General features: G+C 43.3%; 1 protein-coding gene across 5 annotated transcripts; it reads left to right on the plus strand.

Annotated features, from left to right (window-relative positions):
• Positions 1-730: 730 nt before the first annotated feature.
• Positions 731-15827, plus strand: LOC135501493 (uncharacterized). 5 transcript variants are annotated; one of them, XR_010449600.1, is made up of 5 exons: positions 731-873; positions 1317-11061; positions 11427-13183; positions 13641-13756; positions 14191-15827. XR_010449600.1 is itself a non-coding variant. In XM_064793658.1 (5 exons), coding segments are annotated over exons 1-4 (11562 nt in total). In that variant the 5' UTR covers positions 731-872; the 3' UTR covers positions 13700-13743; positions 14191-15827. The 5 variants fall into 5 exon arrangements, 3 of the variants coding, with proteins under 3 accessions (XP_064649728.1, XP_064649721.1, XP_064649709.1); XM_064793658.1 differs by having other exon boundaries at positions 13641-13743; XR_010449597.1 differs by having other exon boundaries at positions 11427-13743.
• The last annotated feature ends 2443 nt before the right edge of the window (positions 15828-18270 follow it).

Here is an 18270-nt window from a genome sequence, read left to right on the forward strand (position 1 = left end):
GGTGTATGTCTGACTGGTATTGATTATTGTGTGGCACAGCAGGATGTTAGGCGGCATTGCTTTGTACATGCTGTAAGGTTACTATTTCTCTGAACTGAGAGTCCTCACTCCTCCTTGGCAACCACTCCTTCCAATCCATACATCATGTACAATGCAGTATCCTTGCAAGTTCAGACTGTTGTTTGCACAGGCTATGGATGACTCACAGACACACAGGCATGGCATTGGCAACAGCTGCTTATGGAATCTTGAGTCTAAAGGATAAAGGCTTCTTCTGGAAAAACTGAGAAAATAAATTTGTTTTCTTCTCTTTGCTTAAAATTATTACGGTCTGCAAACCTGAACATTTCTGTGGCCATCTTTATTCTTATTTCACGGTTTTGTGAAATTGCAACTTTTGCATACCGGTACTTTTGATATAGTGTTTTGACAACCAAATACATTTTCACAATGATCTGTAAACATGAAAATAAAGGAACAAGTGGGTATTTGGCAACTCAAATTATTATTATCCACTGGAGTGTTTGGCGGGAAAATAGAGTTAAGATGCTTTCTGTGCCACTGCCCGTGTGACTGTCAGTGGATACATGTAATTTGAATCAAACTATACGCACTGCTATAGAGTGTGGTTTTCCAATCAGCAGGAAGTGCCTCAGTGGAATTCAGCTTTGAGGGTCACAGTGATGGTTGACTGACAAAAGTTTTTGGTTTCTCTATATTTTCAGATGAACACCACTAGCTATCCTATGAGTACTTATACCAGTCATTCATCATGTTTATGGCTTCGTGGAAGAAGGGCACCTGCTCACTCTAGTCAAACCTGGGAAGGAAAAATCTCAGCCTGATTTATTCCTTGCTTCACGACATTTAGAAGTAAGTTTATGGAATTATTTTTCGGTCTTATTTACATGAAGGCAGAAAAAGTTGGTTTGGGTGATAACTGATGATGTTTGATTGTGCCTAGTTTACTTGATTTTGAGAATGTCACTCAGCTATAAAAAAAACAGAAATATCCTACTAAGCATCTGACTGTTGACAAAAGTTTATACAGTTACTATCATACACTGTGGCTGGAAAAATGGAAAAATACTTGTGATTGATTCGAGGTAACTGTTTCTGCTGACTACTGCCTACTGGTATGTAAACACAAACATTTCCCCTCTGCATGCACTGCAGTAAGACTAAGAGCATTCAGAACAAAGGACTCCTCCTTTTACTTTTTCAAAACAAAGTCCTTCTACAGTCATGACAGTAATCCTTCTTGGGTAACAAGCTTTGATCTCCATGGCAACTCTAACAGTAAGCTTTCCTTTCAGTGATGGAGAAGGACCCTGATCAGCCCTCCAATGGCAGCAACGGTGAGCCTGAGGCTTCCATGGCAACAGATATTGCTGACGAAGCTAAAACGAAAAGGAAGTCTGCCTTCAGTCCAAGCCGCCCAACAGCTGTGGTGAATCGTCTCAAGACACTGCTGGCAAACATGAAAAGGACGCACACGGAAAAAGCTGAAGGGGAGAGCGTTTCCATAGAAACAGGTCGTGTTTCCCCATCGTCTCCTAGCAATGATCCTATTCCTGTGGAACCTGATGTCAGTGATCGACCAAAAGTGCCTCTCAAGCAGCGCAGCTTCCTCAATCCATTTCTTGAGTTGACGGCTGCAGCTCAAGGCACCACAGAGGAGGAGGTTATGCGAAGTTCGCCTGATTTATTTGAGAATGTAACCGTGAAACAGGAGAAACAAGATTCCTCTGGTCAGTGTAGCCGGTCATGTGGTCATTCAGGACTGTCAGATGAGAGCTCAGATGCTCTTACATCAAAGGTGCCTGCAGCTGATTGTTTGAAAGGTCAGTGGAGCGGAGAAATGCAGGAATCAGTAGCGCCGTCTGCTGAAAAATCACTTGAAAAAGCCAAAACCATGGCTGATTCTGAGAGCCAAGTGATTGATCATAATACGAGTGCTGATCAAGGTGAATCAAACTCGAGCAGTAAAGAAAAAGAGGTTGAATTAGGGAATTTTCTTTCAAGTGTTGTTGATGGGGTCGATGGGGATGATAGAGATTACAAACAAGTGCCTGCAGAACCAGAGGTAACCACAAGTAGTGCACAGTCCGTAAGTTGTGAGGATGCTCTTGATGCAATTGCGTCAAAACCAATAGCATCACTATTAGATGGTAGAAATGACTCTGAAAATGCTGAGAAGACATTCTCTGCAATTCCTGAGATAGATCTACCTAATACCATTGTAGCAGACAGTCCAACCAACTTGGTAACTGCGGCAGTGAATGAAACTAATGCCATCTTGTCCAATGAAAAATCTGGTAATGAAATAACCTGCGGATCCCTCATCGAACCATCGGGTATGGATATTGCCAATAAACAGATGGATGTTGCTATGCCAAACCTAGAGCAAGATCAAAATAAAGAGAATGATAAAGGAACGTGTGGAATTGCAGATGAAAGGATGAATAGATATGGAACTGATTTTACGATGCCAAGCCAGCAGGATAAACAGGTGGAGGGAGAAATTAGTGGGAGAGCCGATATTAGGAAAGACAGAATTGCTGCTTTGCCAAACCAAGAGCAAGATAAACTTGAGGAGGGAGGATTGGGTGGGACTGCCATGGGTGGAATCGATGGACTACCAGTAAAAGATTCACTGAAGCACTTGAAGGAGAAATTTCCGCTGCTGTGGGAAGCAGCAGGAGGTGGGGAAGCCAATGAAAATATTGGGAGCGAACTAAATTCTGAGGACACAGCTCCTTTGGGGATGGTGATGAGCAAAAGTCAAACATCAATTGAAACCAAAGAAAATTGCAGATTAGTAGCTTTGGACAAAAGTCATGATGATGTAAATCTGAAGGAAAATGCCATTGCATTTGATGATGCTGTTTCAGATGGTACTGTGGAAAACCAAGCAAATACCAGATTAGAGGAGCCTGAGGATACACTGGTGCCAGAGGATGGACATGGGGAGTCTGATTGCTCAAATGGAAAGATTTCTAAAGTTTCCATATCAGATGACTCTGATGTAATGGCTGTTGATGACGATATCTCTAGACCACCTTCCACAGCCGGGTCTGGGAGGTCTACAGGGACTGGAGGGAATCTAGTGGTGGAACAGGGGTCATCTAATCTTGTGGAGTTTAACAACACACACTTAGAATCAGGTGATTCCAAATTGCTAGCAGGGGATGATATCGGACTCAGTACCACCCTTAAAAGTCACTCGGCATCGGATTTGAAGGGCAGTGGGGATTCCTTGTCTGTGGCAAATGTTCCATTTCCTCGGTTAGAAACTGAAAAAACAAGCGAGAGCACAGGGACAGTTGAGCAGATGCATGTTATCGGTGCCTTGGATTCCAAGGAAAGCGAGGGTGTCATCCTAAAAAACACCTGTTCCAACAACAGACATTCAGAGAATCTGATGGACTCGAGTGATTTCTTGTCAATTAAGATTGCAGATGTTAAGAGCATGAATGTGGAAGAGTTTGAGAAGGTTGAATCTCCAGCTGGGGTAATTGCTGGCCGGCGAAGTTCTAGTATCGAAGCAGATCAGAGGAATCAAGGACCAAGTCCAACGCCTAGCGATGGATCAGTTATAACGGTCTTGGGAGCCAGTGGACCTTCAGACAATATAAAAACAAATGATGTAATTGTCAAGTGCAAGTACAAGAATGGAAAATATCATTGTTTGATGTGCAAATTCTCCATAACATTCTCCACATCATTTGCTGTTCATTTACATAAACACTTACATAAGTTGAACCAGATCTGCACAGTTTGTTGTCCTACTGGGTCTTCTCCGAAATCATTGAATGACTCTCCATTTAAAATCACATGTCCAGTTATCAAGTCCACAATGGATGCATTGGAAAGAGCAAGACAGAAGAAAAGTTCTCAGTATTTGTCCCCCAAGTTGAGCGATAGTAGCTTTGCAGCGGCTTCCCCCCTTTCACTCTCGGGTTTTACGCCTACTGAGAATATCCTTGAGCCAAACTATCCAGGGTCTGATCTGACTGTTATAAAGAGTGGGGAGTCCGCTGCTCATGTCAGCTTGGTCAGGGGGTCAATGGAAAGTGAGGAGGACTGCGTTGTCATATCAGGTACTGCAGTGGGACTCGAAGTGGAGGAGCCAGGTTCTGCTGAGCAGGTTATGGTGCCAGATATGCCATCAGTCGTGGTGGACTTGGCACCTAGTGAAGTTTCAAACAAGACAGTTAGCATAGAAGCGATTGGAGCTCCTTCTAAACCAATAATAGACATGTCTGATATACCCACTGCATTGCCAATGTCGCAGTTTCAGCGTTCAATGAGTACATCATCAGCTGCAGGCTCAGGAAACAAGGTAACTGCTCATCAACTTACTGAGGAAACAATCATCCTAAGCATTGTCAAATTGGAAAACTCTAAAGGATTTTACACTTGCGGATTTCCAAGGTGTAACTTCAGCTCGAGCATAGAGTCAAACTTGGGGACACACAGTGTTGTCAGTCATAGTTTTGAGCGCAGTTTCCCTTGTGTCTACTGTGGCCACAAGTTTGACGAAGGTGACAGTCTCCTTGTTCATATGAAAGGACACCACAATGCCTCAAAGATGTTCCAGTTGTATCGCTGCTGTTTTGGGAAATGTAAATTCTGTTCGAACAACTCCCAAGCTTTCAAGCAACATATCAATATCATGCATGCAATGGAGACTCAGTTCACGTGCATATTTTGCAAGGAGGATATGAGTGGCGATGACGAACTGATACGTCACTTGAATGAGAATCTCTTGAAACTGACTCAATGTCCATACTGTCTTGTCAGGTCACCAAGTCGACCACATGTCTTACAGCATATCAAGAGACAACATCCGAATGAAGTCAGGCGCGTGACAGTCACTAGTAAAACGATCTGTTCAGATATCAAGAAAGTAAACGACTGTATGTCTGCATCTGGAGGGAGGTCGCTGCATGTCTGTTCAGCTTGTCAGTATCAAACCGCACACACTGGGCGGTTCAGGAAGCATTTGGTAAATTGTGAGAAGGCAAAGAACTTCCATGCAATGATGGCTTCAAGTTCGGAGTCGCCTAGTCAAGCGTCGAGCTTAGGAGATGCCGAGTATGCATTGCCAAGGCAGGAGTCTATCTCTGATAGATCTACCAAGGGCTTATGTGATTATGCCAACCCTAGTCAAGTCGATGTAAATGCAGAGTATGTAAGTGACGCTGATTCAGATAGTCCATTTCCAATATTCGAGTGCAGCGCCTGTAGGCTTACTTATAAATCCAATGCTGAACTCACCGAACATATCAGGGAGAACCATTACACTTCGCTGCAGAAAGCTCCTGGTTTAAGCTATCGGATCAGAACGCCGAGTCCTTCATCCACTAAGGAAACTAACTTTTTATGTGACAAATGTGCGACACCATTCAAGGACAGAAAATCTCTTCAGAGACATAGAACTGATTTCCATTTCATGGATTCTGATTCCATCACTGAATCCTTTGAGGAAACAGATGACCTCATGATGAGATGTCCCAAGTGTGTGAACTTTGGAACACGAGCTATGTCTGCCTTCAAACGTCACATGCTAAAGCATCCGGGAAAGCATGTGACCGCCAGTAAGATGTGTCGGCTGTGTCAGTATATGGCTCAGTCCAGGGAAGCCATACTGTTACATTATTCAGAGAAACATTGTGACATTACTGATCCTGAGATGGACAACATGAAACTTGTCTTCTATGGTGAACGGGCAGCATGTCCTGTTTGCGATTTCACTTGCCCTTTTCAAGTTGAGCCGTTGGTTAATCACATGATAAAGCAGCATACTGGAAACCACTCGGCCTTGAAGCAAGCGCTGGACCAACTTCCAGATGATACAGCTGAACAGTCGGTCGAAGTAGGGCGGAAAATAGATGAAAAGTTTTTGTGCAAATACTGCGATGCGAAATTCGAGCTCTTGTCAACTTTTCTACGCCATGCTCAGTGTCACTTCAGTGGTGAAGAACAGTTTATTATCTTCAAGTGTTCATGTTGTCACTACCAGTCTGATCGTAAGGGCTTGGTGTCAAGACACATCAAGAAGAAGCACGCCGGAGAGATCCGACCTCCAGACTATATCAGGTATGTCATGCTGAAAAGCAAGTTGGGCTCACAAAATGGATCTGCACTTGAGAGAGAATCAAGTCACAGAGACAGGAGAGTCGAGGAGTTGGAAAGTTCTAGTCATCAGGGGGAGGACAGTCCTGCATTGTTTGGTGAAATGGAAGATGAAATGATGGACACTGCATCTGATTTGTATGAGAATCCAGGATTTGAGCCACAAGACGAGACAGACTACATGAATGTGGGTACCGAGGAAGAAAGAGGTGATACACAGGATGGAATTGGTGGGTTTCTAACCCCTGCAATGCCTGAACAGTATATCAAGGTTGAACCTATGGAGGAGGCTGAAACAGCAGTCCCTGGGATGACTATTGAGAGGTATCACTGCGACTATTGCCAGTTCAGTTCAGGCATCATGGAAGAGTTTGAGAATCATCGGTGCGCAGATCCGAACTCCGCTTTGGAGATGCCAGGAGTTAGGGACATGCAACAAGCAACCCCAGCGCCTGAAGCGTATGAAGCAAGCTCATCATCTGATGCAGCTGACGATGATGGTATTGAAAGTTATGCTGTCACAAGTCGGAAGGTTGGGAATGAATGGGAGTGTGTGGAATGTGGGTATAGGTCACAGCATAGGAATAAGATCGAACGCCACTTTCGCTACAAGCATCAGTCAAAGAAGCCTTACATCTGTGGATATTGTAACTTCTCAGCAGTTGAGAACGGGCATGTGAGGAGGCATTGTCGCAATATCCATCCAGGCCGGCCGGTCAGCGTCGTCAACAGTCTGAAAGCAGACCAAGAGGAGATGTATCCAGATACACCTGATGACAGAAATCTACCGTCTGATCTTGATGACCAGATCTCACAGTTAGGTCCATACATGTTCCAGTGTAACATCTGCCAGTATACATCAGAGACCCATCACCTGATCGAACGTCATGTTCTGTGCGTTCACTTCAAATTCCATAAGTACGAGTGTAAGTTCTGTACTTACACGGCAGCAGAGAAAGGCAAAATTATCAAACATGGAAAACTCTTACACAAGGGGAATGTTGGCTACTCTATGAGGAAGTTTGATGACAAGAGTAAAGTCCCGAGCAAAGGGGCTAGTGCGGCTTTGGGAAGTCCGAGAATAGAAGTAGCGAGCATGCCAGAGCAAAAGTTCACTCCACCTGCAGCTGTTTCTTTGAAGAGGAAGTCATCGTCTAAGTCAGGTTTAGTCTCGAAGAAAGCCAAGTTGGATGAGGATGATGAAGAGACTGTATTAAAAGCTCTGACGAGACTCTACACAGAAGTGAGAGCTAACATCATCCAAACTGGTGAATCAGAGAGGTATTATCGCTGCACAGCGTGCACTTACACAAATGATCAGAAGTGGTGCGTTGTCCGTCATGTTTCAGAATCCCACCCAGAGAGCAATGATTTTGATTTGGTTGCTGAGAGACACAGGCACACGGATCAGAAGAAGAGCAGTTCCTGCAAGATCTGTGGTCAAGCCTCGGTGGCTTACTTTGATATAAAAAAGCATGTACTTGCTGTGCATTTCCAGTATGGGATATATAACTGCAAATACTGTCCATCAAGACTCCACTCTAAGTTCAAAATGGCTGAGCATGTCAGGACTATCCACACCAGTGAATCGCAGGAAATAATCGAGTATCCTGATCCTCTTAACAGAGTGAACAATAAAATGGACAAGTTCTGTACACCAAAGAAACAGAGTGACGGGAAATACAAATGTCTGTTTTGCCCATTTGCTAGACCTCGCGCCAAGCACGTAGAACAACATCTCAAAAAGGTGCACTTGAATTACATTAACCCCTTTAAGTGTCTCTACTGCGGTTATAGTGCTAAATGTAAGGACTCTGTCCGGGCACATCATTACAAATGGCACATCAATGAATATTTCAGTGTTGTCATTGTGAGGGCACCTGGTCGCTCAGCAATGCAATCCACTCCTGTTGAATCTTCTCCTTCCTCCAGTCGAGGGAATCGACTAAGTAGTGAGTCATCAGGTATATCGGAGACAACTCAAGCTGGTACCAGTAAGAGAAAAAGAGAAAGCAGTGAATCATCCAGTGTTTCATCTACTCCAAAGAAATTGATGAAATATGTTCCCGGAATAGAGGCTGAACAACTTCTACAGGATGAGGAGGTTGTGTCAGAGAAGTCGGTGAAAGTTGCTTCGCTGCCTAAGAAACCAAAGTTGAAATCACCATTTCTCAAGGTCAAAATAGGCCCTAAAATCTGTTCAGAGAAGTCCGAGCCAGTCGTTAATCTTCGTTGTCAGCTTTGTGGAAAGATAATGTCAGGGGAGATGCGGTTGAAAACGCATCTGATGATGCACCTGGACTATAGACCATACACTTGCATGATGCCGCAGTGCCATGGTCGTTTTATAGAGTTTTCCGGTGTCCGCAGGCACAGTGAGGCAATGCACCAGAAACCAGAAAAATATCGCTACATCCCAGATGAAGAGATGGAACTGAAGGTATACCGGTTAATGAGTGGTGACAAAGTAGTGGATCTACCAGAGAAGATGAAAAGATGTAACCCAGAGCCAGAAATTGAACTTGAGACTAAGGTTAAGTTAGAACCTAGTCTGTCATCAGTAGAGGTCGAGTCTGAGCCATCAGTGGAGGAGAATGTGAAAAGGATTGTGCATCATGTAGAGGGGGAACTTGGTACACCAGAGGCAGTCGAGCAGCATGGCCTGACTTCATTCAAATGTCCTCATTGTCCACAAATTTGCAAGGATCGGCACAATTGCATGAAACATATTAGACGCCATGGACCCAGGACTTCCAAAAAAAGGTATAAATGTTGCTATTGTGGATACTTGGGCCAATTTCCATCAAATGTTAGGGAACACTGGAAGTATAAACACGAGAAATCAATGAAACCGTTTGTTTTCATAAAAGTTAATGCCAATAATAAGACGAGTGAAGAGCAAGCTTCCTTGCCTGATGATTGTGACAATGCAAGTCATAAAAAGGAGGCTAGAGTAGAAGACCAGTCACCTCAGAGAAAGGAAGATGCTGCCACAAAACAGTATAAACCACCCAGTAAGCCGCGTAACTTTGCTCTTGTGAAAGGTCCTCTGGGAGAGCTGTATGAGGGGAAAAGGAACAAGCGAACAGTATTCTGCTGTCCTCATTGTGATCATCAGAATGAGAGCAGAACCAATTGTAATCGCCACATACAACTACATGGACCAAAGATCTTCAAGTGTAAATATTGTGATTACATTTGCACACAGGTTCCCGAGGTGACCAAACACTGCATAAGAATCCATGGGAGGAATGGCATTGTACGTCTTAGTGTTGAAAAGGCAATTGCAATGGAAGAGGGCCAGCTTATAGGCAGCAAAGAAAGTGTTGTACCAGAATCATCATCGGTAGAAAGTCCACGTCAAAAGCAGGATATAGCTAGTGATGAAGACTCTGCAAAGATAGCTTGGATTGTCCAGAAACTTGGCTGGCCTAGGGTACACAAAAGCAGTAAACAGGGAATAGGTAAAAAGAAGAAATGGAGATGTCCATTTTGTCCATTTTTGGATAGAGTCAAAACTGTGGTTGTGAGGCACATGGAGTTGCATATGGACGAGAAGTATTCAGATCATAATAGAGATAACCAGGGAGCTCACAATGTTGGATCTGGATCTCGAGAGTCACAACTGCCTGCTCAGGGTGATGATCTGTATGCGGACGTTATCAAAAAGTTGGGCAAACCAAGGGTATACAGGAGTGGAGCCAGCTTCAGCAAAAGGTGGAAATGTCCCAGATGTTCATTCTCACTTAATACCAGGTGTGGTATTCTGAAGCACATGACATCCCATTTGGACGAAACGACACCCAGGAGTGGTCAGGAACGAAAATCAACAACACCTCAAATGTCCAGTAACGAGAGTTTGGCGCATTCATCTTCATCAAAGCAGCTCACATCGGATAAAACAACACACGTACAATCAGCAGACGTGCCCCCGATTAAAAAGGTTAGGAAACGAGATGGAACTGTCAAGTATAAGTGCCAGTTGTGTCCATATGAATCAGACATATCAAACAATGCCAGAATGCATAATATTAGACATGGACCAAAACGGTTCAAGTGTGCTCATTGTGACTTCAGTGGCTTCTTTGCATCAGAAATTTCAAAACATAATGTGACACATCTGAACAAACCTGTTGCATGTTTGAATATAGAAACAAATGATGAAGCTGGAGTTTCCGTAGGAGCGGGGACGTCTGTTTATAGCAATGCCAAAGGAACAGCTGTTAGCAATGCCAAAGGAACAGCTGTTAGCAATGCCAAAGGAACAGCTGTTAGCAATGCCAAAGGAACAGCTGTTAGCAGTGCCAAAGGAACAGCTGTCAGCAGTGCTAAAGGAACAGCTGGACCAAAGATAGCAAAGAAAAGGTACTTGGGTGAACTTCCCGTGAATAAAGTCACTGAAGGTGGGAGGACAGTCTTAAAATGTCCAAAATGTGTTTACTCTACGGAAAATAACAAATATTACAGGAAACATTATCGCATAAGGCATATGCCGAGTGCTGGTTCGTCTTCTGTTAAAGTGGAGAGAATGCAAACTCCAGAGGCGCAGAAACAACCTGATGCATGTGAGGTTCGGTTCCATTGTGATAGGATGGCAGGTTATGGTGTGCCTTGCAGCGTAACTACCAACACACTGAATGAAATGAGAAGACATTTCTATCACAGGCATCGGGGTAGGAAGTTGAGGTATAAGATTGTGGGGAAGGAGGAATCCAAGGAGGATGATAAGGAGGAAGCAGCAACCAAGGTGCGACGATATGACATACCCGTACCACCACTACCAGGCCGAGATGACCAGGGTGTCTACCACTGCAGCAAGTGTTCTTTTGAAGCAACAGAGAAGTCTCCATTCCAAATCCATTGGAAGGCCCACGTGAGAGGGTACACATGCACAATATGTGGTTCTGTACAAGATTACCTGTAAGTGATAATCAGTCAGGATGAGAGGAGGTTGTCACAGTAACTCAAATACAACTAATTTCTTTCAGTGTTTCATAAGATAGGTGTGTATTGATGTTAGAATGACAACCTCTTGTCCTCCCCATTACGATTTATGACATGGTCATTACTTTGACTAAGTTCTTGAAAGGTAAGAGTCTAGAGCTGTTGTTAATCAGATAGTTCCTGGCTGTACTGGATTCAACTGTTTGATTTTAAGTTCAATTGATCCATTTCTAATAGTTTTCTATTAGGTTTTTCTCAGAGTAATATCTTACTTCTTTCCTTTGAATAATTCCACCTTCTCTTTCACACTAAATTTAATGGTTCTGTGTTCATCACTTCAGGAGTCACATGGAGAGACACATCAAAGGTGCACACAAGGAAATGAATTATGAGCAGTTTGTCTCGGACAATGCCAAGGATGCGCTCAAGGAGATGGAGGCAGCCAGCACCAAGGAAGCTCCAGTGAAGACTGAGAAACAACCTGCCATTCAGATTGAAAGGCAAGCAGTCTACAAATGTAGCAAGTGTACCCATACGTCATTTTCTGAGTTGGACCATGCGCTGCATCTGTCGTTACATGGCTCCCCAAAGAAGAACGAAAACTCGAGGAAGATGGCTTGGACTGGATGGAGTCCTAGGCCGTGGGAGTGTGGATATTGTAGTAAAGGCTTCTTTTCTTACTCCAAGGCAAGGTCACATTGGTCTTACTCCCACAATGAACTACCAGTGAAAATTGTTCAATATGATGAAAAGTCGGGGAATAGGACGCTCCAGAATGCTTTGCGATCTCCTGTATCACCTCGAACACGTACTAACTCTGACGCTTCTGGTACTTCCTATGGGACTAATCCTAGCAAGGGCTCAAATAGTGACAGTAATACTGGTCATACAAAGCTGCTTCCTAAACCAGACGCTCATGTGGATTCAGAGAGGGGTCGCAGTGAGGATGAGACATTGATGGACTCGTTAGATTCAGGTGCAGAGAAACCTGCTGGGGTTGACACTGCTGATTCAGATGATGAAGGAGAGGAACTGGGATGTGTAAAAGAGGAGAACTTGTGGAAGTGGGATGAGGTTGATACTCAGGAAACTGATGGGGTGGGTGATGTTGATGGGAAAGATGAGGAAGGAGCTGATGAGGAGGAAGAAGGTGTGGATGACGAGGAGGCACATGCTGATGATGACAATGACGATGAGCCCGATAATAATGAGGGAGATGGTAATGAGGAGGTGCCAGATGATAGTGATGCGGCAGAGCCTGATGATGACGGGGAGGGAGGGGATGATGATGGGGCTGATGACAGTGATGAGGAGGGGCCCAATGATGATGTTAATGACGACGAGCCCGATGATAATGATGCTGAGCTGAGGGGTTATGTTGATGAAGGGGGACCAGAGTCGAAGGAGAGAGCTGATAATGAAGAAAGAAGTGCTGATGACAAGGATGAATATCAAGCTGATCATGATGAAGAGGATGTTGATGACAACAGTGTGGTAGGTGCCGGTGATGACGTAGGTGAAGACGGAGCTGATAATGAAGAAAAAGGTTCTGATAATGAAGAAGAAGGTTCTGATAATGAAGAGGAAGGTTCTGATAATGACAGTGAGGAGGGTTCTGGCGATCTCGGTAATAAAGCTAATGATACAGACGATGGAGCTGTTTTGGATGAAAATGGACTCAATGCCGTTGATGGTATTGAAGATGAGAGGACTGAGGCTGTAAATGAGGTGAAGGTGATTGATGGTTTTAATGAGGAGGGAGACTCTGCTTTTATGAAGGGTGATGATGTTGATGAGGACTATGAAGGGGGCTGGACAATAGTTTCAGAGGATGATGAGTCACCCCTTAAGTGTGAAAAATCTGTAGACAACAGGGAAACCAAACCTGAAAAAAGTGGCTGTTCTTTGAAGGATTTGAAATGTGAGTTGGACACTGACTGTGCTGATGGAGGTTGGGAATTGGTTGGGGATGTTGTGGAGAACTCCAACAGTGATGTAGTAAGTGGAAGCCAAGGTGAAGAGGCATCACAGCTGTCGAGAGAAATGAACAGCTCGGGGCAGGGAAGTCCAGGCGATCCAACAGCTTGGATGATTTTAGGTAAGGAAATCTGCATGCCGCCTGAAGGTGGTTCTGGGGAAGACGTTACGACCGAGTCTGCAGCCAGTGCTTGCCTAAAAGGTGAAACTAATGAGACTCTGGGCCAAGAAGTGGTGGATCAAGGCAGATGCCTTTCACCTTGCCTGATAAATAGAGAAGTAAACAGGCTTGGGGACTCCCCAATAGTCTTTGACTGTTCAAAGTGTAACTTGTGTCCTCGGACATGTGCACAACATGGTAGTCCAGGTGATGTCAAGTTACAGCCTTGTATTCATTTGTTTGATGTTCACAAACTTGCTCATGGATCATTAGCTCAGTTGTTGGCCACTAATGGTGTGAGGGGTGACCCAATATTATCATAAGAGTGTCCTTGTGAAAAGTTTCACCTCTCCGCACTTTTTTTGGAGATAGACGATTGTGATTGTCAGGTTACTAACTACAATTTGGTAAATTACAGATGAAGTATCAGATGATGAAGCTGCGACAGATATGGCAGAATGTGATATATTCTCGTGAACACTGCTCTAATAACGTTTCGATGATCGTCCTGTAACTCGTGTGTAAGTCTAAAAGGTGCATTGAATTCGAGAGATCAGTTGAAGAAGTCCTCGGGTTTAGGTGGAAAGTTGTCTTCTTCCCCAGGACTGTGATACCTGCTAACCTGTTCAAAATTGTCTACAAGTTTTTCATCGGATGGGTTTTTGCCAATCACTGGTGGTTGAACTGTGTTTTCATAAAACGCATCATCAATACTGTGACTTTGCATCAACCTGGAAAATTAGTCAGTCATCCACCAAACAGCTTGGTCAATGGCTTTTAGAGACAACACTGCTACAAAGACACTGTTGAACTACATGTAACATTAACTGTATTTTGGTATAGGTGTATCTTGGTTATCCCTTGGTTGATTTTGTTTTGTTTTATCATTATAATTGCTTTTCACTATTCTTACTTGAGGTGCCGATTTTGACGTAAAATGTCACTTTTAGTTTTATTTTTATTTACAGTCTCACAAGTCGAAAAGTCTATCGAGCAAAAGAGATCAAAGACTTAGATGAAAAACTGTCCCAAACCCCTCTGGAATGTCCAGTTTGAATACCAGTGTGACGCAATGTGAATAAACAATTGATGGCTCGGCCACGATCACCCTCGGGGTAAAAGTGTGCCTTGCTCAGTAAACATTGATGATGACCCAGCCCTGTCAATGTGGTGACTTGAATGATGCTCAGCAACACCAATAACCATCCAAATGCAAGCTGATCAAACTTTTCTTGTTCTCGAATTTGTTTAGTTTTAGACCACTTTTAAATGTTTTCGTCTTGTTTTGTTTATAGTTTAATTTGATTTCCTGTGAACCAAAGCTTTGTCATAAGTCATACAATGTAAACTGTTGTCAGTCTTGTTGTGATATTTACAAATGCGAATTGCTGGCTGTATCACATTTGTGCTACCCTGGTCTGTTAGAGTTGGCTGCTCATTCAGATGAGCCCATTGAAGATTATCACTGAAACAAAATAGTCTGTGGATTGATATATAGACTGCATTGAGTATGACTTCACAACATTGCTGATATGGATTTAAACAAAGAACTGTATGTGTATATATATTACTGTTAATACAACAATACCAACCAATGACAACTGCTAATAAAGAACTATGCACTGAGTTGAGATCAAGAGCTTGAGAAGTCACTGTGAAATTAATAGAAAGCTTCAGATGAAATTGAGAGGTTTAGATAAACTTTAAGATCGGTTTTCAAAGAAGTGACCACGGTTTATTTATTTTTCAACCATGAGAAATTGTTGTAAATGCTATATTTTGTAGTAAGCGGAAAGATAATTCAGCCTTTTGATATGTGTAACCGCAGTGAGGGTCCATGGCTTTTAGAGGCAACACTGCTGCGAAGTCACTGTTGAACTACATGTAACCTTAAGTAGAGGTCCGGACAAATGAGAAGGTGCAATGTTGTCCATTGCTGGGTTGCTCAGTTGGTGTTGGGAGTCTAACGCTACTATTGTAAGTGAAAATCACCGAGGGCAATAACACTTAGTTCCAGTAACGTTGGCATTGGTCTCTAAGGCTGATCAAGGAACTGGGCCCAGTTGTAAATCTAGTCATTTGGAAGAATATCCCAAAGTTATGATGCTCTGATCTTGACGTTACACATATCAGAAAGAACCTTAGTGCATTTTGCCAGTTGGGGATGATAATGATAAGTGTATGCTAAGCATACTGTAGTTTGTATCATAAGTTTGTTTTTTTTCGAGAGGTTGCTTGGGCATGCTTCTTCTATAAATGATGTACCATATGCATTTAGCAAACACTGTTTAAACAGTAAGATATGACCAGTTTTAAAATAAGAGTTTGACTAAAATGACTCAGAACATCAGTGGAAAAATTGGCTTTTGAAATTAGGAATTTCCACATTTTGGATCTCTCCAGGACAGCTGGTGTATGTCTCCCAAAGTCATTGAATCAATGCACTTTCTTCAACCAGCTATCCATTGGTTTATGTTAAACTTGTTCGATCTGAGTGATGCTTCAACCTTTTGTATATAAACGGGGCATTTCATGACGGGTAACTAACAATTGTGCCAGTATCATGCCAAAAGCATTTGACAATTAATAAAATCTTTTATATTAAGTGTGTTTTGATTTTGCATTATTGTTTCATGATTAATGCCTGACTCCATGCCTCATTACATCTCTAACTCTGGCCTAAGTTGTCATTGAATACAACTATCTGTTTCTTGGATTCGACGGCAGTCAATTTTGCTCCTCAACTTGAAAGTCTGTGACATTGTCCATAGCATAGTAGAAACGTGAACAGTTATTGGCCAAATGACACAGTTGTGACCTTAATGTGCGCATTTCCACCGTGGACACTGCAAAAATCCTGCAAGGTCGATGAAACATACAGATGACAAAGTTACAACCTCGCTGGACGAAGGAAGTCATATTTATCCACTATACCATCCCAAGTCCTAAACAGAGACAATGTCACAATCCTACAAGGATGACTGTACAACCTGAACCAATGGCAATGAATGGGCACTTTTCCCTACGGAAGTCACAATACTTCAAATACAAGCCTCCTCGCGTCCAGTAACTGTCATTTCAATCACTGTATAGAAAGAAAGTGCAGCAACATCCAGATGTCAGTGTCACAACCTTGTTGGGCCAGGATTGTGACATTGTCTACAGTGTGGTGGAAATGCACTGTTTCTGTGGACCAACAAGGTTGAGATATTGTCCACTGTATACTTGTGGACAACGCCACGATTTTGCTATGCCAACTGAAAGGGAACTGTATAAGGGACCAGCAACCTTGTCATCAGAACATTGACTGGGCACATTCTATCATACTATGGACTACTTCACAATGAAAGGGGAACTGTAGGAGGCAGTAGCACAGTGATGTCACCCATATGCCCATGGAGCAAGAAACAGGATTCAGCAGAGATAGTCCCCTTACATCAGCTAACGTCACAACCAAGGTGAAACACAGACAGCTCCCTTTTATCTGGGTAAACGTCTGCATTGGAGTATCAGCAGCTTGGCCAGAGTTCAACAGGCACAACATCGGAGATCCCATTCATGTCTCAACCAATAGTTATCACATCAGAGACAGTGGTTCAACAGGTACAACATCAGATACCCCACTCATGTCTCAACCAATAGTTATCACATCAGAGACAGTGGTTCAACAGGCACAACATCAGATACCCCACTCATGTCTCAACCAATAGTTGTCACATCAGAGACAGTGGTTCAACAGGCACAACATCAGATACCCCACTCATGTCTCAACCAATAGTTATCACATCAGAGACAGTGGTTCAACAGGCACAACATCAGATACCCCACTCATGTCTCAACCAATAGTTGTCACATCAGAGACAGTGGTTCAACAGGCACAACATCAGATACCCCACTCATGTCTCAACCAATAGTTGTCACATCAGAGACAGTGGTTCAACAGGCACAACATCAGATACCCCACTCATGTCTCAACCAATAGTTATCACATCAGAGACAGTGGTTCAACAGGCACAACATCAGATACCCCACTCATGTCTCAACCAATAGTTGTCACATCAGAGACAGTGGTTCAACAGGCACAACATCAGATACCCCACTCATGTCTCAACCAATAGTTGTCACATCAGAGACAGTGGTTCAACAGGCACAACATCAGAGATCCCATTCATGTCTCAACCAATAGTTGTCACATCAGAGACAGTGGTTCACCAGGCACAACATCAGATACCCCACTCATGTCTCAACCAATAGTTGTCACATCAGAGACAGTGGTTCACCAGGCACAACATCAGATACCCCACTCATGTCTCAACCAATAGTTGTCACATCAGAGACAGTGGTTCACCAGGCACAACATCAGATACCCCACTCATGTCTCAACCAATAGTTGTCACATCAGAGACAGTGGTTCACCAGGCACAACATCAGATACCCCACTCATGTCTCAACCAATAGTTGTCACATCAGAGACAGTGGTTCACATATCATACCGTCTCCTCTTGGTCAATGTCACAACCAGGGTGAGAATGTACTGGAAGAAACGAAGACTTTTCATATTGTACAACTTCTCCAGATATGTGAAGGTTCAAATCACACCACCATCAAGTGTCTGTTGATAACTGATGAAGTCAAAGTAACAATAATACAACCTCCAGAGCCCTTAACACCAAATCATGTCATCTTTAGTTATGTCCCAATAGCTGAAACCAAAATGGCATCAGTGTTCTTCTTGACAGGGGACTATGAAACAACATCCCCATGTTAGACCAGGGAGGACCAAGTCACAACATAGGTAGCAAGATTTTATTCCTCAAAGCCATGTCACAACATCCTGAAATGCCTGTGATGTCTCGAGTATTACGTCCCTTCATTGGTTTAGGTTGTGCAGTTTTGAATGTGACATTGTCTCTGAGCGCTATTCTCATTGGCAAGGAGCGTGACATTGTCCACATAGCAGTGGAAATGTACTCTTTCCCAGTCTCTTGCTTCGGTAAACAAGGTTGTGATATTGTCCACTGTAGTGCTTTATCTCGTTTCATCAGCCT

The sequence above is a fragment of the Lineus longissimus genome, chromosome 2 (assembly GCF_910592395.1).
Source record: "Lineus longissimus chromosome 2, tnLinLong1.2, whole genome shotgun sequence".
Lineage (NCBI taxonomy): Eukaryota > Metazoa > Nemertea > Pilidiophora > Heteronemertea > Lineidae > Lineus > Lineus longissimus.